Here is a 23,983-nt window from a genome sequence, read left to right on the forward strand (position 1 = left end):
AACAACTAAAGGTGGCATAGATACTTTATTATGGTATAATATTTAAATATATGCCTGAGAAACACATAATATTGCCCCTTTAAACAAAACGTGGTCAGTGTTTTGCTTTGGCGTTTGTACAGAATAATCAGAATGATACAAGTGTGTTATTTCCTCTGTTAAATACAAGCAGACTACTGGCACTGATTAATTTGGATCTTTAAATCAATTGTTTGGGGCAGGAAAGTTACTGTAGTGTATTATACAGTAATTCAAACCTTTATTATCATGATAAACTAATACCATAACTAAAAACATTTAACATAAATGTCCTGATGCATCTCAGTAATCCAGGTAAAAAAATCAAAAAGAAAAAAATTGTATAGCTTTAACACAAACTGTCAACTACCAAAGAATCACCTGATCAAATCCCATAGAGGTGATTAGACCCYTTCAAGTCAAACTCCTTGTATGTGTAAAATCCTTAGCGAAATAAAGAGATTCTTATTCATGCCTGTTTATAGCTTCTAACTAAGGCAACATGATTCATTCTCGTAACCACAAAGAAACACAACAAAACCAAACAAAGGTTAAAAAAAAGCCACCTGTGATTAAAACATGCAGCACAGTGACCCCAAGGAGGGGAGGAAGAGAAGGAGCGGGAAGAAGTGGACTACACGTGGAGACGAAACACCATGTGAGTTTACAGGCACGATGGGGAAAAACAGAAAGTGACAAACACGATTCCTCTACCTGAGCACCTCGGAGAGCGAGGAGTCGCTGTCATCCGACCTGGAGGCAGAAGAGGAGTGAGGAGAAGGAGAGGGAGGGTCGAGGTGGGAAGAGGGAGAGGGTTAACCACGCTAAGAAAAGACAGAAGGGTTACTGGCAAAAAGGGTTAAAAAAGGGAGGAACGACTAGTAGAGASGATTTCAAACTGGAAGGAACCAATAAAGCTTGTCCAATGATAGACAGCTCATMATGAAGTGAGCATTTTTATTGTTTTAGTTTTTTTTTAATACAACACTGAACAGGCTTTTGGTGTTAGAACAAATATTAGGGGTTAAAGRTCTGAAGACAGAGAGATTTTAAGGGAAATGWTGATTTTTACATTCTGGATAGGAACTGAGAGGAGAAGACTGGGGTCACTAAAATCACTAGCAGCTAGTTAGCTTAGCAAACAGCAGCTAAAACACGACAGTGTGCAGAAGTAAAAATGAACAAAGTACATCACACCGTGGAGCTTTGTGAGTCTATGAGGTGCTATTCAAGCTACGCTACTGAAGATAATCTAACCTCCAAATAAAGGTTCACGTGTTCAATTCCCAGATCCTGCAGCGTGCCAACGCAGAAAGCACTGAACGTGTGTGTGTGTGTATGTGTGTGTGTGTGTGTGTGTGTGTGTGTGTGTGTGTGTGTGTGTGTGAATGAGAAACATTACAAAGAGCTTTGCAAACCCAGAGGTACAAAAGATGCCATATTCATCATTTAAACAGTTATTTACATAAAATTCTGGAGTAAGTTGTATGCATAAACAGCTGCTGCAGCTCGCACATCCAGCAGAAATWTTCCCATTCATGTGACATGAAATTTACAACAATATAAATGTTTACACAAAAGGATTCATATGAAACACTATAAATAAAGTAGACAACATTCTTCATAACCTTTTCACAGAACTCCACTCCAAAAGGTCTAAACTGTCCCTTTAAAAAATCTTTATATATTGTGAATTACTSCTACTAAATCAACCTAGAATGAATAAAATGCCTATCTTGTGTTTTTTATGCATTCTGTTTTATTATTAGGAAAAAAACATGCAAAATGCCATAAATGTTTCCACATTAAAGTAGGAATATTTGTTCATAAAAGATATGAAATAAATTGTGACTTGTAACAAGTCAGATTGATCTTTTCTTAAGCTGAAATCACCCAGAAAGTGAAGTGAATGTGGCCCCTAAATAGCTGCTTCATGTAAAATAACATTATTATTTAACTGCACAACTCCTTAATCACCACAACTGTAAAGAACACAACTATATTATCTTAGATAAATTTGTCTGAATGTAGAGAAACATATGCTTGTGGTGAAAACTTGATCAAACATTTATACAGCGGGCATACAATAATGACACAACAAAATTATGTCATTTCCTTCCACTTAAAAAAAACACAAACTGAAACCATACGTGAAAATAAAAATACATATTCACTCCGCTCCATTCTTCTGCCTCAAGTTCAATTTGAACCATTTCAACTAAATAAAAAGCCCTAAACATAAATACCCTCCCACACTGTGTTAATTCAAAATGGCTACCATTAGCAACAGCTGCATAGGAAGATGACAAGTGCGATCTCATTTACCTACCCCTGGTCCAGATAATGAGGAACCACAGGATCCTGCGCACACATCGCATGCAGTTATTAACACATCCACAACACCCTGACTCATCTCTCACAGCCACCAATTAGGGCTCCACAAAGCTGGGAAATACACTGACTTAATAACAGTTGCAACAATCAAAAAAAATAAAAACTTTATAGCAGAGGCGGGGTGGAATTAACTGTTGACATTTGTCAGAGAGGAAAGCAGGAATTGATTGTGAGCAGGAAGGGAAGCAGACAGTTTGATGTCGTAATGTAACATTTACACATTGAAAGGCAGCTTTTTTTACATTTATCTGTTCTAACAGGATAAAAATACAGGCGTCCACTTCAACGCCACAACTGAAATACATTTCACAGAGTTGTTTAAATCACTTCATTTAAGATCGCACAAGCTGATGTTTCGTTTCAGCCGACAGAATATTAATAACTTACATCACTGCCATGAACAACATGCAATCTTTACTGATAATAAATGCTTAACACATTAAACCAGAAAGTTTTCTATTTGATCTGTCATGGTTGCTCATTTCTTGCACATTTCTGCCACCTACCACTCCGTTCCAACAGCCACTTGTCCCTGCAGATTTAAAGTCCGATGAAGATTAATCAGCACTATTTCTCTTCACTAAACCTTTTACATTTTAAACTACAGACAGGAAGGAATAAAAAGAAAGGAGTGCRTCACAAGGAGATGAGGTAGGGGGAAAAATATAAATATATATATTTTTTTCTGTGTAAAGCAGCACTCACTTGTCCAGAGCAGAACCCTGGGTTTGGTTGCTGGTGAGCCTGGAGAAGACGTTGCGGTCGTTTCTGGTCCGCAGAGGAGGGGAGGAGGGGGGAGTGTAACCATCAGTGGGCCTGATGAGCAGCAGAACACAAAAAAAGTGTATGTAAAAAGTATTAAAAGGGTTATTTATTTGCAGACATGAAGACCTTCATTTTTAATGTATATACCTGTATGCACGGTCATAAGATTTCCTTCTTGTTAAAGGGGAAGTGTCGTAACCCCGGGACTGCCTGGGACTGACAAACAAAAAGCAAGCAAATAAGCAAACTTTACTGGGATTTCTCAAGGTTTTATAAGTTTAAACAACATTTTTCATTCTTGTTAATTAAAGGCAAAGGTCTTTCAGAATTAATGCAAATGTCATTGACTTTTTATTTCTTTTCAAAATAAATATGAAGATTAAATAAAAGATTTTTTTAATTCTTGTGCTTAATGAAGCACCAGAGCGACTGACTCGAGTAAATGAATGCCCGTTTCAGCTCAGTGATCACAACCGCCTTTGTTTGATTCTCCACGACTTACAAGGTGTGACCCCTAACAGGCAGGCTGATGGTGCGGGACGCACGGTCCTTGTAATAGGGGTCTCGCAGGGGCAAGCTTAAGCCCAGACTCCCTGGAACGAGACTCAGGCCGTCCTCCTGGATGTCTGTCAGCGAGGCCAGAGACTTGGTGATGTGCTGCTGTTTGCTGCCTGATGACGGGTCCAGAACCGGACCGAGGTATTCCGCTGACACCGCCTTCATCTGGCCCGACAGACGAGGCTCCATCTGGGTGAAATACGTGAATTATTTTGTGATCCAGATGTTAAAGAGTTAAAGAGAAAAAAATACTAAAACTGTATTTTTAATTTAATTAAGGCAGCCTGAAAACAGCCTGAAAATGATGAACGTTGTTTGTGTCAAATCTGGTGTTTTCCCAGCAGGAAGACTGCAGAGTTTTTTTTTTGTTGTTTTTTTGTTTTGTTTTGTTTGTTTGCTTCTACTGCCCCCTTGTGGTGAAAAGTAACAATTTAAAAAATGAAACGTGTGACAACAGCAATAATGACAGAAAAATCAAGACATGTCATTGACAAGCTGTGTTATAGTTCAAACAGAAATGAACCAGTTTGTACCTTTAATTTGAAATCATCCTGGCTGTTTGATTCCTTCATCTGTGAAACACTAAAAAAAGAAAAGTGAAGAACTGTAATAATGTGTTCCGAAAACTGTACTGGGTTTAAACTTTTTTGTTTTGTTTTGTTTTCTGTTTGGTAAATATACAAAACAATAAATATTGTTTCTTTGTTGTTTATCTTTATTAGTTGCCTGATGTGTGCAGAGCTCACCTGCTGTCAGAGGCTTGGCTGAACTCGGAGGGCTCCTCGTCTGTGCTGGCATAACCATTTTCTGGAAACACACAAAGTTCTTCTGTGAATGTATGTCGAATATGAGAACTTGTATTTCTTTTTTAAAAGAATATACAAATTTTGAAATAATTCCAGCAACACATTTAAAACCACTGTGTTGCCCAGCTTGTAAGATTCATTCTTCTTATTTTCTTGTTTGACAATCAACTTTAGCTGATACATTAGGGACCTGTGTTGATTTATTTTTTGCTTTATGAGTGCATCTGATCTGAGCTACATTCAAAAAAAGTTTCACATTGATTGTTTTTAACTCAAGAGCTGCAATGGTATAACATGATCAAAATGCAACCATTTTGTTCCAAAATCTGTTCGACATGAATGAACTTTGACAAAAATGCAAGTAATGCATGTGCAGCCGCATACAAACACAGGTTAATCTTAAATTTAGAAGCCATAGGAAAACAAATATCTGTGATAACTAGCTTTGAGGATGCAAGTTATTAAATTAAGAAATAAAATTTAAAACGAACCATCAGCAAGGTTTTTTTGTGCCATTTTCCATTAATCTTAATCACAGAAGCTATGACTGGTGTTTTTCAAGTTRTATAACTTCCATCACACAAAACATAAAACAAAAACACTTTTACTTTTATTGCAGCATCTACATCTCAGCTGTCATTTGTATGAAGACTTCCCTACAGTATTTGAAGCTTTAACTGTTATCTTGTAAATGAGTAATGCAGTTTTCCACTCAGAAATATTAGGGTTTATTTGGCCATACTATTAAACGTCTAATCAATACATTTTGTTTCATTTGTAGTTCAGGAAGCAGATCAGTGCTGGAAGAAGCAGCATGAGTCAAGACAAACAATGGAACAAAAAAATAAGATGTTAAAGAGAAATAAAAGGAGTATTTTCCCTCTGATATATTATTCTGTGTCTGTACGGTCATCCTTCACCTTGCTGGACGTTGTGAATGAGAGCCTGGAGTTCAGGGTTGTATTCAGCCTTTTCACGTAACGCATCCAGGATCATGTGATTGTGAGACGAGCCGATCACATCGGTCTGCCTCAGCTGGCCTTCGAGCAGCCGGATCTGGGTCTCCTTCTGAGCCACCTGTAAACTCTGCACACACACACACACACAAACACACAATTTATCATATTGCATTACAAAGAGGCAACACTAGATGGCACAGTAATACCACTTACTGCGCCCACAGAACATCCCACCTTGTCAATGGAAGCCTTCAGGAAGTGGTCCAGCAGGTGACGTGCTTCAGCCAATGAGCAGGAGCTGATCACTACGGAGGTGTCCACAGAGTCCAGCTCATCCTGTTAGGAAACACAGAGTCACTGAAGGTGTCCTRACAGGCGGTCAGTGAGTAACAACAGTAAGAGTTTAGTTTCTTACCTTGGTTTCCTCTATCTGCACTATGGTGGCCTGGCATTCCGACAGACTGTCGTTGATGTAGTCTATATTTGCATTCAGCACCTCTATGTCCTCGTTGATTTCCTGAAGGAGGCGGTCCTCGGCCTCTGGTCCCTCCCCGTCTGCCATCAGTACCTGTCTCTTGTGTGAAAGCGCCTCCTGCTGAGCCGTCAGCTCTTCCCGCTTCTGATTCAGCAAAAACATGAAACGCAGAAAATGCCAAGTCAGCAAAACTTTTCTGCAAATGTAGAACCTAAAAGCACATTTAAATTGTTCAATTATCATCAAACTGATACTGAAACTGTGTTTTGTTACTGTTTAACAAGAAATAAAGTAGACCCAAGAGAACTTGTGGTCCATTCAGATAAAGAGGAAGGTCGTCACACCTAATGATTTATTTCTGATCAGCACTTCTTTCTTCGGCTGAAACTATGAAGTGATGGTAGGAAACAGACCTGTATTTATTTTGCCCTAAGAGGAAGAACAATGTGTCCGTACCTTGATAAGGCGATCCATGTCAGCTTCCACATTAGAAATGGTCATTCTCTGCATGACGATGTCCATAATGCGACGCTCGAGGGTTTGCCACTTCTGACGGGCCGACTTGGAGAAGCTGGTGGTTCTTCCTGCAGCTGCAGGGATGCCCAGACCTGCTGGCTTCCGCTGCAGCTTCCTCCTGCTGCGGGAACAAATTTAAAATAACTATTTCTGCCTTCTACAACTAATCATTAAAGTAAATTTTCAGCATAAAGACATTGGGCCGCATGCAAGAACATGTTCGTATTCTTATCCTAAATTTCTCTTACTTTTGTTCGTATRAAGGGTTCACATGAACATGTCACGTCAGATTCAACAAACTCTTCTATCTTCAGGAAAAGTGTGTAAATGAGCTGCATAAACTGATGAATGTGTATCAGCTGAGGAGAGGTGATTTACATAATCACCACCCCAAAAACACCATGTAAGGTAAAGTTTCCTGCCCGACATACCAGGAAGTGTCCATTCATAAATGACATCGCAAAGTAAAAAGAAGAACTTCATGAGTTCGGAGATTGAAGTCCTGCTCTCAGAAATCCAGAAAAGAAAATCCGTCATTTTTAGCAGCGTCAGCTGTGGAATTATAGGACCTGCTAAAGCCGAGGAATGAAATGATGACTGTTGTTAATGTCGTGTCTCCTGTGGGTCGTATATAATCACAGAAATAAAAATCTAAATCTTTTTCATCTCTCTCTAGTCCTGCTCTGGTTTTTCGTTGGTCAAATATTTTTAATTTAAGTGTAAACAACTGTGTTAAATAGTTTTCATTTATTCAGAAGAACAGTCGCGCACCGCTACCCCCACCATCGCAATAAGTGTCAGATGCGGTTCTGAAAAAATCATTTTAAACTGTCTCCAAACTTCAATTAATGCATAATTTCAGTTGGATTTTAGTTTGAGATCTTCATATTAATATTGTAGTGTTATACAACAGCATTAATAGCCAATTTAATTTAATTTAATCAATTTATGTTGTTAAAATCTAATTCCAGTTCAAACAGAATAACCTATTGTCAACATAATTATGGAGTGCGATTTATTTTCAACTCAAAATATCTTCAAACTAATGAAATATAAAGTTATTAGTGAAGAAAACCCGCCTGGATAACAGCAGACTGACTGCTCGTAAAATATACGACAGGTCTGGACCACTCGTGAATTTTGTTCATGTCTGAAAAAAAACCTTAGAATACGAGAAAATTGGTGAATGCCACAAATTCTCCTAAATCACTCGTACGCACAACTTAAGAACAAATCTGTTTGTACGAACGGTTCTTGCATGAGGCCCATTGTGTCAGCACCTATCTCCATGTTTACGGTAATAACCGTGCAGCCACAGCTCTCCTTACCCAATGACCCGCGTTCCGTCCATGCTGCCCTCGCTCTCCCCCAGGTAGCCGTACGTGCTGTTCTTATTGTTCCACTGACGCACCAAGCCGCTCACCGTCCTCGCACCCTCCGCTTCAGAGCTGCTCGCCGTGGTGCTGGCCGACAGATCGGCCCCAGAGTCCGTAACCGGGGGGGTCTGGTTCCAACGGGCCACGCGCCCGGCCACACGGTCCGACATGGGCTTCGTCAGGCGCCGCAGGGCGGTCACTTCCTGGGTCTTCCTGCGCAGCACCAGCTCCTGCTGCCGCTTCTGAGACTCCAGCGCCCGGATCTGGTACTGGTGACAATTTACCGTGGAGTTTTAATTTCTGGGTGATTTCTTGCTTAAAATGCTACTTTTATTCTTGAACTTGGTGAATTTTTTTTTCCACACGACAGACTTACAAAACCTTTCAAGGACTTAAAATCCTGAACAAAAGCATGAGTGGCACCTAAAGTGTAATTATTGTTCTCCATCCTTCAGTTAAAATAAACAAAGATAGAACTTTAGGACCTTCAGGAAGTTTGAAGAACTCAAAACTGAAATCTAATTTAAAAGAATGAAAGAAAATCTGCTTCCTAGGAAGCAACATACTAAGATGTGAAGAATAATTTAGAACTTGTGCAAACAGACATCACTGAACAGAGGTGTTCCTAACCTCTTGTCGTCGCTGCTCCTTCTTGAGCTGTGCAATTTCACGATTCCGCTTTGCCTCCACCATCCTCCTCCTCTGCTGCTCCTCCTTCATCTGCTTCATCAGCGCCACCTGAAAGAGAGCAAAAATAAGCAACACACTTCATCTCTGCTCTGATTCCTCCCGACTCTTCCTGCCGTCCTCCCACCTTGGCCTTCTTCATCTCGTTGACCTCGGTCTGGAGTTTCTTCAGCTCTCGTTCGTACCGGCCCTGGTTTTTGAGGAGACGGGCGTGCTCCTTTTGTGCAGCCTGTAGCTTGAGCAGGTCGCGGTTCATCTCCTTCAGCCGCTTCTCGTACTCCTGACGGATCTTGTTGGCTTTCTCCTCCGTGTAGTTCTCCATGGACACTGCGCAGCCAGGAGAGATTAGTTGCAGGGAGGCTGCTTTATTTTGCACYCCGACAACATGAGCCAAAACTCACTGAGGTTCTGCAGCACCCGGTCCCTCTCCAGCTGCGTGTCACGGATCTTATTCTGCAGCAGGATGAGCTTCTCCTCATACTGCAGCTTCAGCATCAGCAGCCGCCGTTGGCTGTTCTCTAGCTCGTCTATCAGCTTCTGCTTGATCTCTATCTCACAGGTCAGGTCTGCCAGGTCTGCCTGGAAGTTGGCTGCAGGACGAAGGCAAGGGGTGGGGGATAAAATCACTTTAAAATCATTCTTTGTATTTATTTTATTTAATTTTTTTACATATTTTTCCACATCATCTTTTAAAACAGTTTGCTTACTTATCTTCACTGTAAATGAGGACCCAGTTTGATCAATCGGTACCTTTTTCATCAGAGTCTGAGTCTGAATCCACCAGACTTTCATCGCTCTCAAAATCCTCCTCTTCCTCCCTGCCCTCCTCCTCATCTTCACCTTCATCCTCATCGCAGCCACTCTCCTCCTGCAGTGGAGACATGATGTCCTAAACAGAGAGACGAAGTGTTACAACCTCGGACTCCGCTTGTAACACATTCATTTTCATTTTCAAGCTTTTATTCCGTTTCCTCAAGGACCTATTTCCTATTAGCTAGCACGCGGCCGTCTTATACCTCGGTGTAGTTGTCATCCGAGTCGACCTCTCCGTTCTGTCCATTTTCACCACTTCGCCTGCTCTCTCCGTTCTCCTGAGTGTGCAGCTTCACTCGTTTCTTTAGACCTTTCTCCAATTCAGGACTGTGGAAAGAAAAATGTACAAAAAAAATTACTTACCACAGCAGGTTTTATCTCCAAAAATCAATTTAGTTTGTATAATAACCCTGAAAGAGAAACCCAGCTGACCCTACAGAAACACTTCCCCCGAGAAAGACAGGGCGTGCTCCAAATGTCCACTGTGAAACACTTTGGACGAGTTGCCAAACGATAACTGAGCCATCGAAAGCAATTTACAAAGTCCACTTTAGCACATCAGTGTTCATCCTCCCTCTTTTGTTCTTGGGCTTTATTAGCAGTTTGATTTTCCCCTTTGCTCACACCTGAACAGTTTTTATCACCAGCCCCATCTTTACTTTCCCATCTACCTTCACTTCCATGCTTTTATACAATTAGTCTGTTAGTTTTAGCTCTCTTCACTCTTGCGACTCAATAGCCAGCCAACTAAAAAGCTTTTAGTGTCCAATTCAGCACCGACAGCATTCCATTTCTCCCAAAAGTCATAATTGACTTTGAAGGGGCTCTAAAATAAAAAGAAAAACGTAAGCTGGGGCATACACGTGGGGAGAGAACACTATGTCTAAAATGTGCACAGGGTCTCCCTCACCTCATCCTCCTCTGCCTCCTCTCCTTTTTCTTTAGCCTCTCGATGTCCAGCTTGGCGCGGCGCAGAACGTCCGTCATCTCGGCCTCCATGGACATGGGCGCGGGGGAGGAGCCGAGGGGGTGGCCGGGGGCGGGGCTTAGACCGGCGGCCGGGAACGTGGAGCGTGAGGACAGCCGAGCCACCTGCCGTCGCAACGATTCGTTCATGGCTTCGCTCTCGAGAAGTTTGGATCTGTGGGGAAAAGAAGAGGGCGAAGATAGAAAGAGACACTTAAAACTCACCGGATGTGAGAAAGAGCAGTCTCTGCTGCGGTGGAGACTAGAGAGCTCGACACACGTGGAGCGACAAACGACAGGTGGCTGTCATCACCACCAAGGTGCAACCCAACACACGGGGAGATAGAAACGGCAGCTCTCGCGTCGCTTGTCTCCAAAAATATCGATTGGTTCTTCCTTTACTTGTTATAGATTTTATTGGTGGTTGGTTTATATACGGTAGGTGTGTACAAACTATGGTTAATCAAATCTTGGGACTCAAATGATAATGATAATATTGAGAAACTTACAAAAGACTAAGATACGACTTCAGGTGGAGAAAATTTACCTGACAACTTCACCAACAAGTTCCCATATGGCTGACTTTTTTGTGTGTATCTTGGCCGTCACTTCAAATAGTGTCATATAAAATAGAAACGTTGGACAAAATATTGTTTTCCTCCATGTTGAAAGTGGTTCCTGACTCACTGATTCATTGAGACCCTCGCTGATTGGTTGTAGTGCCATGTGACAAAAGTTGAACATTTTTAAACTTCTACAATCATACATAGGTGAGATAAAGCATCCTGGGAAATGTACCAATTTAAAATCTTAGCTGAATTTTAATGGTGAATTGGTGTTAGATAAATTAGATTTTATTATAGAAAGCCTGGCGATCTCACCTGAGTTCTTCCACTTCTCTGATGTACTTCTGTATTAAAGTTCCAATCTCTTCAGTGCCTTCATCTAAAGGTCAAAGGAGAATGTACTTCGTTAAATTAGCTTTAACAAATTAGGCCTTAAAAGCTTAATTAAAGGAAAAACGCAGAGTGCAAGGGAAGTTTGAAGTGGTGAAGCATCTCTCTCACGTACTTGATTTGGTGAGCAGAGTGCTGACCTCATGGGCCAGAAGATGAGTCACACGGGTGTTGAGGTGATCGATGGTCTCCTGCATGGCCTTTACTCGGAGCCGCAGCGTCTCATTATCTCGCTGCAGCATGGCGTTCTCTTGGTACATGTCGCTGTAGCCCTCGGAACCGTCCTCGCATGCGACACGCTTCCCCTGCACCACGTAAACAGCCGACAAAACATGAGCAAAAATGTCCGAGCTGAGAAACAAACACATGCACTGCGAACAAAATGTGACCGTTTAAAAGAAGTTAGTGTCCTCGAGGGGCTATTGTTGAATTTTGAAGGCTTGACGCTGACAAAAATCCTGTTGTTTAAGCCAGAAACACAGGGTCATTTTGTAATCCAGTCACAGCTCACAACAACTTCTGGACTCCACTCACATCACATCATTTATTTAACAACATGGAGGTCACCTCAGAGCCTCTTGTCCATCACTTTGCTTTAATAACCTTAGTAACCTACTTAATGCAGCACCAAACTGACGGCATAAACGCCTGCTTGGTTGAAAAAGACCAGGAGGAGAGAGATTAAGAAAAACCTTCAGCAGAATTTTGTACCTGTGCTCGGTGGTGAGCCCAGCTGACCAGAAAGTTTGGTTCACTAACCACTAATCCACTAAACGAGAGCTTTAGCTTAGCTGATGTTAAACCACTAAACAGATAAAAGATTAGTGGAAGCTATGCCTAACCACTAACCTCTAAGACAACTACTTCCAGTTGAAGACTGGTGGGACTGACACAAACCTGTTAGTCTTCTATTGTTTTAACTTAAATGTAGGTGGGATCCTAAAAGCAAATTGTCCTATCCAAACCAGAGTTAGTTCTGTCTAACTTGTGATACTTCCAGTTTACCGCTTTCAGAATAAAGCATCTCTTTGATCGAGCTTGTATTTTTAAAAATACTGTTTGAATTTAGTCAAAAATGAATAGAAAAAAAATTCTCTAACATATTTTACAAAAATTCAATTGTTTTAATTGTTTTTTAAATGTTGCTAAATGTTATTTTGTTTCTTTTTGATGCTCTTAGTTTGAAGTTTATTTGCTAAACTAGCTACTGTATATGTTACACAACACATCCAGCAGGGCTTGTAAGAAGGGATAGATTATATTTAATTGGGGAATAATGGCATAAAAATACAAGTTTTACACTTTATTACACTCAGTTAGGTTTCACTAATTTTAAGTCAACTAAAAAATTTTTAGTGGACATAAAATTGATGGAACCTACTCTGTCTGCTAACGGTTTTCAAAGTTATCAAATAAATAAATAAATAAATAAATAAATAAATAAAACTAAAACTAATCTGCTTGATGAAACTCTAGATCTGTCTAGACCAGTGGTTCCCAAACTTTTTATCTTCTGACCCACAAAATATCCATGGCAAAAACTTGTGACCCCAAATATTACTGGTCTGAGTAAACAAACTTTGTTAATATCCCTAAAAACACAGGCTTTTTGACAATCTAAACAGCTGTAACGCAAATATAAATTCTTATTTATACTTATTTTGTGTTTTTGTAATAGTTATAGGGAAAATATTACATCAGCAATTATTTTATTACCCTTTAAATTGATTTCTGGAGATTTTCCAAGGTGCTTCATGATCCATAATTGGGTCCCAAGCCCAACTTTGGGAACCAAAGTGCAATGGTTCCCAAACTTTCCAGCTTTTGACCCACAAAATAGTACAAAACAGTAGCAGAGACCTGTACCCAAAACTATTTTTGGATGTTAAACATTTGTATCAGGTCAACTAAACATGGGCATAGTAACAATATTTTTATCCTACATTTATCCATTTTAAATATACTAACCTCACTCCTTTGTAACAACTAAGGCAAAAATGTAATTAATTCAGAAAATCTTTTCAGGACCCCACCTTGATGTTTTGGGACCCCACTTTGGGTCCCAACCCCAACTTTGGGAATCACTGGTCTAGACTACATTAGTCAAATAGTGAAACTGGTCCCACTACTGCCCCTTCTTCATTCAATATTTAACTCCTTATAAAACAATATATTCTTGTCTGTGATCAGAACATGTATTTATTGCTCTGTAAAACGCTGACATTATGGAATTTAATCTTCTTAATCGTGATACAGTATAGATGAGTGGATGTGTAAATGTTTTAGAAGGAGTTTTTAATTTCAAATTCATCATTTGCTGCGGCAGGAATGGCCGTCGTAACACAGTTCACTCTTTTGCAGCTTTGTCCATTTTTCTTCTCCTCAGTTTTATCCATCACATTCCCCCCCCTCTCTTATTATAACCGATTTAATAAATCAGTTACAATGACACCAGTGTGTTAACACTTTTTTTGTTAACTTCCCTTTTATCTCCTTCCTTCACCTATTCAACAACCTTTTTCGTCTCCTCCAAACTCCTCCTTTCTGTATGCCTGTACCAGCATCTCCCTCACTTCCTGTCGGCTTTTTATTTATCTTCACCTGACATTCATCACTCACCGCCTTGTACTCCATCAGCTCCATCTGGAGTCGGACTATCTCGGCACGCAGGGCGTTGATCTGCTGGCTGGTCTTGTCCTGATTCACCACCACCTTGTTCTTGATGTTTCGGGCTCGATTGGCGTACTTGAGCGTGTTCAGCGTCTCCATGAAGTCCCGGTCTGACGGGCTGACGCAGGCGATCATTACGGTGTGGCTGCAGAGGCAGGGATGATCGGCTGTCACAGCTGCTCAGGATGAACTATTACCTTCTTACAGACGTCTTCTTTAAATAACTGTTAGTGCACGCGTGTGTACCTGTTGCCTCCCAGGGAGTCTTGTAACAGTCGGGTGAGTTTGGAGTCTCTGTACGGGATGTGTCCTGCCTTTTTTGTCTGATCACCTAATGCGCTGATCACATTTCCCAAAGCGAGCTGACCCATGGAAGAGAGACATGTAAAACAGCAGTTTAACACTAAGACGCCAAATTGCAGAGGGGGAGCTGAGCAATGTGCAACATCTGAGACCAGAAAATGGTTGTGGTTGTGGCGTCTGACCCACCAGGCCACAGTTGATAGAGATTCCCTCTCGGGCCCTTTCTCCCGTGGCTCCAGTGCGTTTAAGCCTCTCAGAGCCAGCCAAGTCTACAAAGTGGAACTTGGCCATCAGCGTCTCATACTCTGGCTGAGAAATGGGACCAGAGTCCACACCATTCACCTCCTCGTTCCCCCCTCCTCCTCCATTCTGCTAGAGAAACAGGAGAGAAAAAATTAAAACACAGAAGCAGGCTTCTTTAAAATTCCAGCGTTTAACTCAAAAGTGGCAATGGTTTCATCATCCTGCATACGACTAAAACGAGCACAAATTTATTTATATTCCTCTTGCATGCTCAATAATAGCGGCATACAGTGGAAATTCTGCCTTACTTTTTCAATAAAAGGTGCAGGTAAAAAAAGATCAAACCAAAATAAAAATAGCCTCTCATGCTGAACCTCCCTGTCGTGATTCTCAGATTATTTCAGTCATCTCTTATCTTGCTTTTTTTTTTCCAAACCTCCAGTCTCACCATTTGCAGCTGTTGACAGACTCTCATCTGACAGAGGTGGATGGTGAAGATGGCGTGTGAGCGGGAGCTTTGGGCGTTCATCTGCGTGCTGGCTGTGGTGCGGGACAGAGCGCCCAGCTTCAGACACTGCAGCAGCTGAAACACACACGCACAAAAGATGAAAGAGATTTGTTTTGTTTAAAAAGATAACTCCGCTGGATGCAAAGTTATTTGGTTAACACTGTTGCCTTGCAGCAAGAAGGTTGCTGGTTTGACTCCTGACCTCTGCATGAAATTTGAATGTACATTTCAGGCATGAATTGGGTCATTTTGGTTTCCTCCCACAGACCAAAAACATGCATTAGATTGTTTGACAGCTCAGGTCTGAGTGAGAGGTCATGATTGAGAGGTGTCTTTGTGTTCCTGTGATGGACTGGTGACCTAGAACTGACCTTAGACAGGAACAAGCAGGTAAAGAAAGTTGATACACAGAAAGTTTTCTATGGGAARTTCATTTCCAAACTTTCTTCAAACACTACTGACCTTTTTCATCCCGACTGTAACCGTTGATATACGACTCTCATCAACTATTACTCACTCCTGTAACTGCAAATCAGTGAGAATCTCAAAAATATTCAGACATCTTGATTATAAAAGACAAAAAAAAGTACTTATGGGGTGAACTGGTCTGGGTTGAGCGCCCTTCATTTGAGTCGAGCCTCCTTTATCATCGTTAACTATTTTTCTTGTTTTTGATAATTAATCACCAAATATTGGCAGCTTCTATGCTTCATATATTTAGCTTTTATCACATTTTATTTCAGTCAGTCAGCATTCATCCACTTCTTTGATCAGGAACATCACTCATTTTTACATAAACATTTCAGAGTCTATTTATTGGACTATTTCTGCTATCACAGGAAGAAAGTGGACGAAAGGTAGAACAAAGTAAAGATTTCAAAGTGGGTGAGACTGTCCAGTGCTGCAGATGTCCGAGCTAATTTTGGTTTTACCAACTTTATTGTGCCTAATCAAATTTTAGGTAAATCTGGGCTAATTTGCAGAGACATTATTTGAATAAAGGTAGATATATGGAGCAGTAGAGGGCAAAAGTAATAGATGAATTTCTTTTTAAAAAAATGTTTGAGGGCATATTCAGCAAGGTTTAGCAAACTCTGGAGATGTAGTGCACTGCTTTAATGTGTAACTTTATAGATATTGCGTCATAAAATAGAAAAAAAAACATTTGAACCCTTACCACAAAACTGATAAGTTCCCAAATGAACAGTAAACAACCTCAGGGAAAAAAGTCAACTGAAGGTAAAAAGAAAGATTTGGGTTTTGCCAGAATTTAGCTACTCTTGCGGATAAAAAAAGGCAAAATTTTATTCCTAAAAAAAGTGTTGAGAGAAAATAGATCATTTTTATACTGTTTGAAAAGCACCTCAAAATCCACATTACCTGGAATAAGCTTAAGTTTTTAACCTATCCTTTTGAATACGAGTCATTGAGTACGCTCATCTTATTGTGTGTTTTGTCCATTCATTTTTGCACGGAAGAGATATCTACCGAACATAAGAAGAACCTGTGAATTTCCTTATAGCTTTTATTATAAGAACGTGTATAAATCACTACACAGATAAAATAAACAAAAAAAATTATTTATGAAATACCATCAGCTGTCTACACACACAGACACACACACACACACATTCAAATTGGCCACCCACCCATCCACCCATGTAGCATACCGCGTGAATGAAACCCTGACAAGTGTTGAGCACACACACACACACACACACACACACACACACACACACACACACACACACAGACACAGACACACACACACACACACACACAAAACTAATTAGGCATGGACCCACCTCCTCCTCTGAGTGCACCAGTCTGGAGGTGACTCCTGTAGTGTAGATGCTGCCGTTGCCATCCTCGTGGATTTTGATGTTGGACTTTCTGCTGCGACTCTCTGGATCTCTGGCTCCGTCAAACAAGTCCAAGATCTCCTCGTTGTACAACTACAACACACACACACACACACACACACACACACACACACACACACACACACACACACACACACACACACACACGTCATCACTCTACAGTCATTATGAATGTTTATTACACGGTTGATATGCTGTCAATAATACACAACATAGAAATTTAACAGTTAATCCGAAGATCATTAGCTTCTAAAGACTTTTTGCTCTCATTTGCTTTAATAAAATCATCTTCTGTGTGAAACACAGATCTGCTGCAGACCCAGCAGGTGGAATAATGATCTCTCTGAAAACAGCGAAGGCTTGGGTCACAGAGGTCAGCTGAGAGCTCAGCTGTTCCCAACTAATGCCAAACACACACACACACACACACACACACACACACACGCGCGCGCGCGCGCGCGCACACACACATCTGTTTATCATCAACAAAGATAAACTTCTGACCTAAAAAGGCCCTAGAAAAAAAACACTACTAATGACAAAAAATCTAGATACAAAGCCTATTTGTTTTCATTCTTAACATTTCTTTCACTGTGATTTAGATAATCAGATGACAGCGTACCTACAATAGCACACTCCCTAATAAAGCTTAAAAATCTAAAAATCCTCAGGGGAAATGATTACTGGTCATATATCTCAGTTCTCCTAACACAAGCATCCCTCCCTCCCTCCGATTCTTCGCTCTTATCCGTTTTCTAGCCCTCAGTGATGAGGAATAATGTCAGAGGTAATGGCAAACATTAATCAGGATCAACAAAGCACGGGCAGACGCTGCAGCCCATCTGTCTTCGGCCTGTCACTTCCTGTTAGTGGAATGAGAGTTTGATCCTGTTGTCTCCTCTATTCTGTCCCATCTGCTTAGAGTTAATGTGGACCAACATCCAGCGCGCACACACACACACAAACACACACACTCACACTTAAACTGGCAGGCAAAATATATTTAACTGCATAGTTTAAATATTGGATTAAGTAATAATTAGTAGCCCACCTCCAGGAACTGGGCGCTGACTTTAAACTCGGGCGGCTGAATGCGGGCCTCCTGGGCACTGAGCCTCCGGGTCTGAATCCCCTCAAATAGCTGGTGAACAGCCCGTGGGATGATGCCTTGTTCCAGTGGGCTCAGGGTCACGTCAAAACCGGTCCCCATGGTGTAGGTCTTCCCTGAGCCGGTCTTAAACGAAATCCATCAACAAGAAGAATTTACTCACATTCAAAACATCGAGGCTGGTTTCTTGCACCATGTATGGCAGGGCTATTCAACTGGCGGCCCGCAGGCCAGATGAGTGACCAAAGTTCGGCCCGCCAATTGTTTCATTCATCTCTTAAGCCCAAACCCCCCGTTTTCTACTTTGATTACTCTAAGTTATTTTAGTTAGACATAGACATGTTTGGTGTCTACAGAAACGTCAGAATCTTGGCTACAAGCTAGTAAAAACTATTTCTATGCACACTCAAGACAGTTAAAACTACAAGCAGTTGAAGATAAAATGATGAAAGTAAAAATAAAATTGATTTAAAAATTTGGCAAGACATGTTAAAATATTATTTCTGTCAAATAGGAGGCATAATGTGTTCTTTTTGTTTTTGATAATGTTTATTTATCACTACTTTTATAAGGTTCTGTATGTTGTATTCATGATTAAATGCAGCAAAATAAACTAATTCAAAGGTAACAGATCTTTGTAATACTTGCTTTATTTACATAATGACTTTAATTGCTGGATGTTCGGCCCCTCAACTGTTGACCGACAGTAACTGTGGCCCCTGGAGTAATTTAGTTTAATAGCCCTGATGTATGGTTTCTGAAGGTCAAATCATTACATTTTAATATCTCAGTAGGGATGTGTGGGGTTTTCTTTTCGCAGGCTTAAATGTGCATGTCTATGACACTTGTAATACTCCATGTGTCTTCAGCTGTGACTGACACGCACAGAAGCTAAATTGTAAATTAGTAAACTATGTGAACATCTGCAAAGCTTTGCTTTCATACCTGCCCGTAAGCAAACACAGTGGCATTGTAGCCCTCAAAGCAGCCCTCGATGAGCTTGTGCACACAGGTCTGGTGGATGTGCTGCTGTTCGGAGTCTATGTCGAACACGAAATCATACGTGAAGGCCTTGTCCTTCCCCAGGAGGACCTGTGGCTCTCCCGGTGTGACCAGTGTGCAGACATGGCAGCCCTCTATCTTCTCCTTGGCCATCTGAGGACGAATCCTGAGAGACACAAACGTGCAGAATTAGCTCCTTCACACAAACTCAGCCTCATCATGGTGAGCATCGTCATTAAACCATGACCATCTGTAAATAACAAGCTGTAAACAAAAAACACGCGCAACAGATAACATTTGGACAAATTCAAAAAGTTTCATTTAGGCCTTAAAAAATAAATCACCATATGCATAATAGGCATAGCAAATATTTCTTCTTCTATGATAAAAACAATTAGAACAGTTTTGTTTAAAAAAGGGATCACATAGTTAATTATATTTAATATGAAAGTTACAGAGTACAACAGACTATAGAATTAATGAAGCCAAAAAAATATGAAACTGAAGCATAAACATCTCCAGTCTCTTCTACAAACATCTTATTGTCTCTTTACATCCAACCATCTGGTGAGCAGCCAAGCTTAGAAATCACTTTGAGTAAGTGGGCATAATGTACTGCTAAATGTTTATATCTTATCTACTGACTTGTATATTGCTTTCTACTCATTTGTTTTTACTGTGGATAAAAAATAAATATAAAATTATCAAAACGACAAAAAATGTCTTTGAAAAAAAAAAACATAATAGTGGTGTGGAGAGGATGGCTATAGGGGGAGAAGGGAGGCCATCAATAAAAAAAATGTCTTTGAGAAACCGTAACTTTCAAATGAAAAACATTTCGTTCTACTTTGTTTTTCTTTCTACCTCAATGTTTTATGCCGTTAGAGTACACCTAAAGTACATAGGCAAACTGCAACTACAGTAAAATTCTTAATCAAACATCTCTGGTGATCAAATATAAGAAAAATGCTCCAAGAAAGTTGAACAAAGACCAAAAAACAACCATTTCATCCAGTTTATCTTACACTCAATCTGAATTTTCAGCTCCAACTTATTTTAAAAACAGAACAGTAACAATGTGCCCAGCCCTCATTTATATTGAACAGAATTAACAAAAAAAAAAAGATGACAGACAAGTCTCTCATGTGTTTGAATGGTTTATTAGCCTCCCTTAGAGTAATAAAAAGATTCATGTTCTACTGTATACATATATGCACTCGTTCAGTTATTATGGTTGCAGCTGTAATAACTGTGATTTACCTCCTGGAGCAATAAAGCATTCTGATTCTGATTTTCACCATGAGCACATTTATGTGTAAAAAAAATAAAATTTCCTTTTTAAAATGATCTCCTTTTATTAATGAATGTTGTGATTTCAGCCTGTGGTAAGAATGTAATGCCTTTCAAAAAAAATGGCATAGAAAGCAAGATAAGGAGATAAAAAGATAAAGATAATGACGCACAATAAAAATTAATTCTCATAGTGAAACTATTTTAGACAAAATAATAAAAAAGACAACTGGGACGAACTTGCATTTTGGTGCATAAACAATGACAAGAATAAAAGTCTCATAAGTCATGATTCCAGCTGAGGTTAATCCCTCTTCTCAGGACTTTGAGTTCTGCTTGGTTTTTCATTCAAACAGGAAGTTCACTGCAGTTAATTGCTTTCACCTGATGTCCCAGTCGCAAAATAATCTCTTGTAATACAAGCACAAAACCAAAGCTCAGGAACATCTTTCAACTCACGGACAAATGAATATTAGAGTATTTGAGATAATTTTAAATTACATGAAAGCACAATGCTGGACATTCTGACAGGCAGGAGAGAACTGATTAAGTCAGATGGTAGTAGGTGTACAAGCTTGTGCTGCAGGGTTAATTAGCTGAGATAAAACATAACAGGGGAATGTTGCTCTCAGATATAGGAATGCACATAAAAATAAATGTCTGTCAAATTGCATTTGGGGCTCTTGGAGGTACGGCGTGGACACGGTGAGGAGTAATCACTTTAAAATGCAGGGGAAAGTCTTCAGTTAGCATTTATCAAAACATTGGGTTGACCACTCCACATTCTAAAAATCCACAGTTTAATCTTCACTGGATGCAAATCAACTTCCCACACACAAACACACACACCACGACTACACCAGAGAGTCCCTGTGGGATGCTGCAGCCACACACAGCTGTCGAAGGACACAGAGCAAACCACAAAGACGTCCGTGTAGCAACTCTGGAAACAAATGCTGCACACAACCAGTTTTAAAGAAACTACTGTATTATCTTCAGTTCACACATGGTTTCTCTCAAGCCTGCATTTAGTACCACACCCACCACTAACACACTCAGTTAATCCCTTCACCACAAGTCTTTGCTGTGCTACAGAAACACACACACACACACACACACACACACACACACACACATTTCCTGGTCCTCCTTCAGACACAGAGGCATCACCGAGGAGAGTTTTATAGGAAAAGATTAAATACATTAGAATAGTGTGATTCAGCAGCCGAGTGCTAACCCAGACAACCCTATCAAAAGGAGTGCGGCTTTAAAAGCAGCTTGCAGACTGATGAGGTTTTTTTTTCCTCTCCTTTTATTACTGCGTGTGACCTTGACACAGAGGTTAATGTATCTAAAAGTGCTGCTTAAGTCAATTATAAACGTAAAGTGGATGTGGTGAAATGAGCAGTACATTGGCTTCGTACAATAGGCTTAACTACAGCAAGACTCTGTGTGTATGTGTGTTTATGTTTTTGTTACCTGGTAGGGGTGATCTTTGACCATTTTTCTGGCACAGCGTTGTGAGGGCCCACTGTTGGTTTTAGGGGACAAAAGCTCGGTCCCCATGAGTTTAAAAGGCTGGTTTTGGGTCGGGGTTCGGGTTAGGACTAAAGTGTGAACTGAGTTTAGGTTAGGTTTAGGGCAGTGTTTCCCAAAGTTGGGGTCGGGAACCAAAGTGGGGTCCAGAAACATTAAGGTGGGGTGCTGAAAAGATTTTCTGAATTAATTACATTTTTGTCTTAGTTGTTACAAATGAGTGAGGTTAGTATGTTTAAAGTTGATAAATGTAGTATAAAAAATATTGTTACTATGCTCATGGTTAGTTGACCTGATACAAATGTTTATCATCCAAAAATAGCTTGGGGCCACAGGTCTCTGCTACTGTTATTTTGTGGGTCAAAAACTGAAAAGTTTGGGAAAGTTGGGCTTGGGACCCAATTATGGGTCATGAAGCACCTTGGATAATCTCCAGAAATTAATTTAAAGGGTAATAAAATAATTGCTGATGTAATATTTTCCCTATAACTATTAATTTGTGTATAAGCTGTTTAGATTGTCAAAAAGTCTGTGTTTTTAGAGCTATCAACAAAGTTTGTGTTCTCAGACCAGTACTATTTGGGGTCACAAGTTTTTGCCATGAATATTTTGTGGGTCAGAAGACAAAAAGTTTGGGAACCACTGGTTTAGGGTACGTGGTTAGGGTTGGGCTATAGAAGTGACTGGTAAAAATAATAGAAGTCAATTCATTCTATAAAGATAGAAGAACAAACAATATTAGAATTGGTTTTATGCCCCTTTCCTTGCAAAAATAAAAATATTAAAAAGGCTACATAAAATTTGAATCACATCAGTGTTAAATTTTGATATTCTCCAAGTATTTTAGTGTGAGGAGCACAGAAATGGGAAATGAAAGACAAAAAGCCACAGTTGCAACTTATTTAAAGGCAAATAGTCAAGTCAGATGTAAAGAGATGCAACATGTTTGGATATAATAAAAACAAAATACTGCAGCAGTCTAACCACATAGCAAAATTTGCCTGGCCCAGTTTGTTCTGATGGCCCAGATAAAACTAAGAATGACGGTGCCCCAGAGATGTGGTTTGTCAGCGGTGGTCCATGCATGGGCCAGCACCACATACATGAAACCACAACTGGGCCAATTGTGGCATGTTATCCTAACAGTGTCATTATTGCCAGAACTGGCCCACATCCAGCTGACAAACCACTTGCCATGCCAGCAGGGTCGGCTTGACACCAGATCTGTTCCACACTTGTCTGTGGGAAGTTTTGTCCAAAAGAGACAGTGGGGCCTTGAAGGATTAGAGAAACTCTCAAGTAAATGAAATATTCAACAAAAGAGATGCTCATAAAGTAACTTTTGGTAACCCTAACACCATAATCTACAAACTCATAAAGTTATTATTCAGAGCCAGCTGTCAAACTGGTAGAGTTACATGTTCTTATTTGACAATGACTAACAATATTGTATGCTGCTGAATCACGTTGAGGATTTTATGTGCTGATTATTAAATACGGTACTAAAAAAGAAAAAGGCTCGGAAACTGCTGATGTTGGTCACCATGGTAACACTTACAGTGAGCCCTAAAATTTTTTTTTTTTGGGGGGGGGATGGATTAATTTAAATTACTTGTTTTTTCAGGAAATTTGCCTTCCATTCAATGTGAAGGTTTATTAATGCAAGCCAACACTGCATCCCAAACACATAATGGGAAATGACCGAGATGGGTTAGAGGTTGCAGATGATTTATGAGTTATTTATTTAAAAAGGGATAATATACATTAATCAACCTACAAACACAATAATGCAAACGTAGATTGAGTTAGCTAAAAACGCTCATTTTTATTCGGAGTCGTTTTGACAGGGAGTGTAAAAGGCTCAGGCCTCCTGTGCAGAAGAGATCTGTAATCTTAAAGGGATTTGCCTGGTTAAATAAAAAGTAATAAACAAATAAGGGGTACACAAAGTAAGCAGTTTTATTTTCTAGTTATGCTGAAGTCTTAAAAAGTGAAAAATGTGCTTCTTGTTGAGAAGGCTCCGAATAATTGTGCTCACTTTTCATTTCATTATCGCTTGGAAAAGCCAGAAAAGCAGAAGCCATTCAATGTGACCAATGAATATTCAAACCTAACACACACACACACACACACACACACACACACACACAC

The 23,983-nt window shown here is 40.1% G+C and overlaps 1 protein-coding gene across 7 annotated transcripts in view; it reads right to left on the reverse strand.

Moving 5' to 3' along the window:
- The window catches only part of kif21b (kinesin family member 21B), a 71,923-nt gene that overhangs the window by 20,941 nt on the left and 26,999 nt on the right, over nt 1–23,983 (reverse strand). For 2 of the 7 annotated variants that reach the window (XM_014002104.1, XM_014002101.1), the window contains exons 2-27: nt 18,950–19,172; nt 17,948–18,130; nt 16,819–16,968; nt 14,954–15,088; nt 14,449–14,634; nt 14,206–14,321; nt 13,909–14,104; nt 11,405–11,594; nt 11,215–11,278; nt 10,278–10,508; nt 9,571–9,694; nt 9,305–9,443; nt 8,956–9,144; nt 8,682–8,881; nt 8,498–8,605; nt 7,820–8,136; nt 6,432–6,612; nt 5,916–6,119; nt 5,735–5,836; nt 5,462–5,627; nt 4,482–4,542; nt 4,269–4,317; nt 3,680–3,924; nt 3,325–3,393; nt 3,118–3,228; nt 733–771 (exon numbers count right to left, since the gene is read on the reverse strand). In XM_014002104.1, the coding sequence (XP_013857558.1) occupies nt 733–771; nt 3,118–3,228; nt 3,325–3,393; nt 3,680–3,924; nt 4,269–4,317; nt 4,482–4,542; nt 5,462–5,627; nt 5,735–5,836; nt 5,916–6,119; nt 6,432–6,612; nt 7,820–8,136; nt 8,498–8,605; nt 8,682–8,881; nt 8,956–9,144; nt 9,305–9,443; nt 9,571–9,694; nt 10,278–10,508; nt 11,215–11,278; nt 11,405–11,594; nt 13,909–14,104; nt 14,206–14,321; nt 14,449–14,634; nt 14,954–15,088; nt 16,819–16,968; nt 17,948–18,130; nt 18,950–19,172 (3,978 nt within the window). Of the gene's footprint in view, nt 1–57; nt 772–2,918; nt 2,945–3,117; nt 3,229–3,324; nt 3,394–3,679; nt 3,925–4,268; nt 4,318–4,481; nt 4,543–5,461; nt 5,628–5,734; nt 5,837–5,915; nt 6,120–6,431; nt 6,613–7,819; nt 8,137–8,497; nt 8,606–8,681; nt 8,882–8,955; nt 9,145–9,304; nt 9,444–9,570; nt 9,695–10,277; nt 10,509–11,214; nt 11,279–11,404; nt 11,595–13,908; nt 14,105–14,205; nt 14,322–14,448; nt 14,635–14,953; nt 15,089–16,818; nt 16,969–17,947; nt 18,131–18,949; nt 19,173–23,983 lie in introns of those variants that run through there. The other 5 variants (XM_014002105.1, XM_014002103.1, XM_014002107.1 and 2 more) reach the window with 4 other exon arrangements.

The sequence above is a fragment of the Austrofundulus limnaeus genome, unplaced genomic scaffold (assembly GCF_001266775.1).
Source record: "Austrofundulus limnaeus strain Quisiro unplaced genomic scaffold, Austrofundulus_limnaeus-1.0 Scaffold11, whole genome shotgun sequence".
NCBI classification, from domain to species: Eukaryota; Metazoa; Chordata; class Actinopteri; order Cyprinodontiformes; family Rivulidae; genus Austrofundulus; species Austrofundulus limnaeus.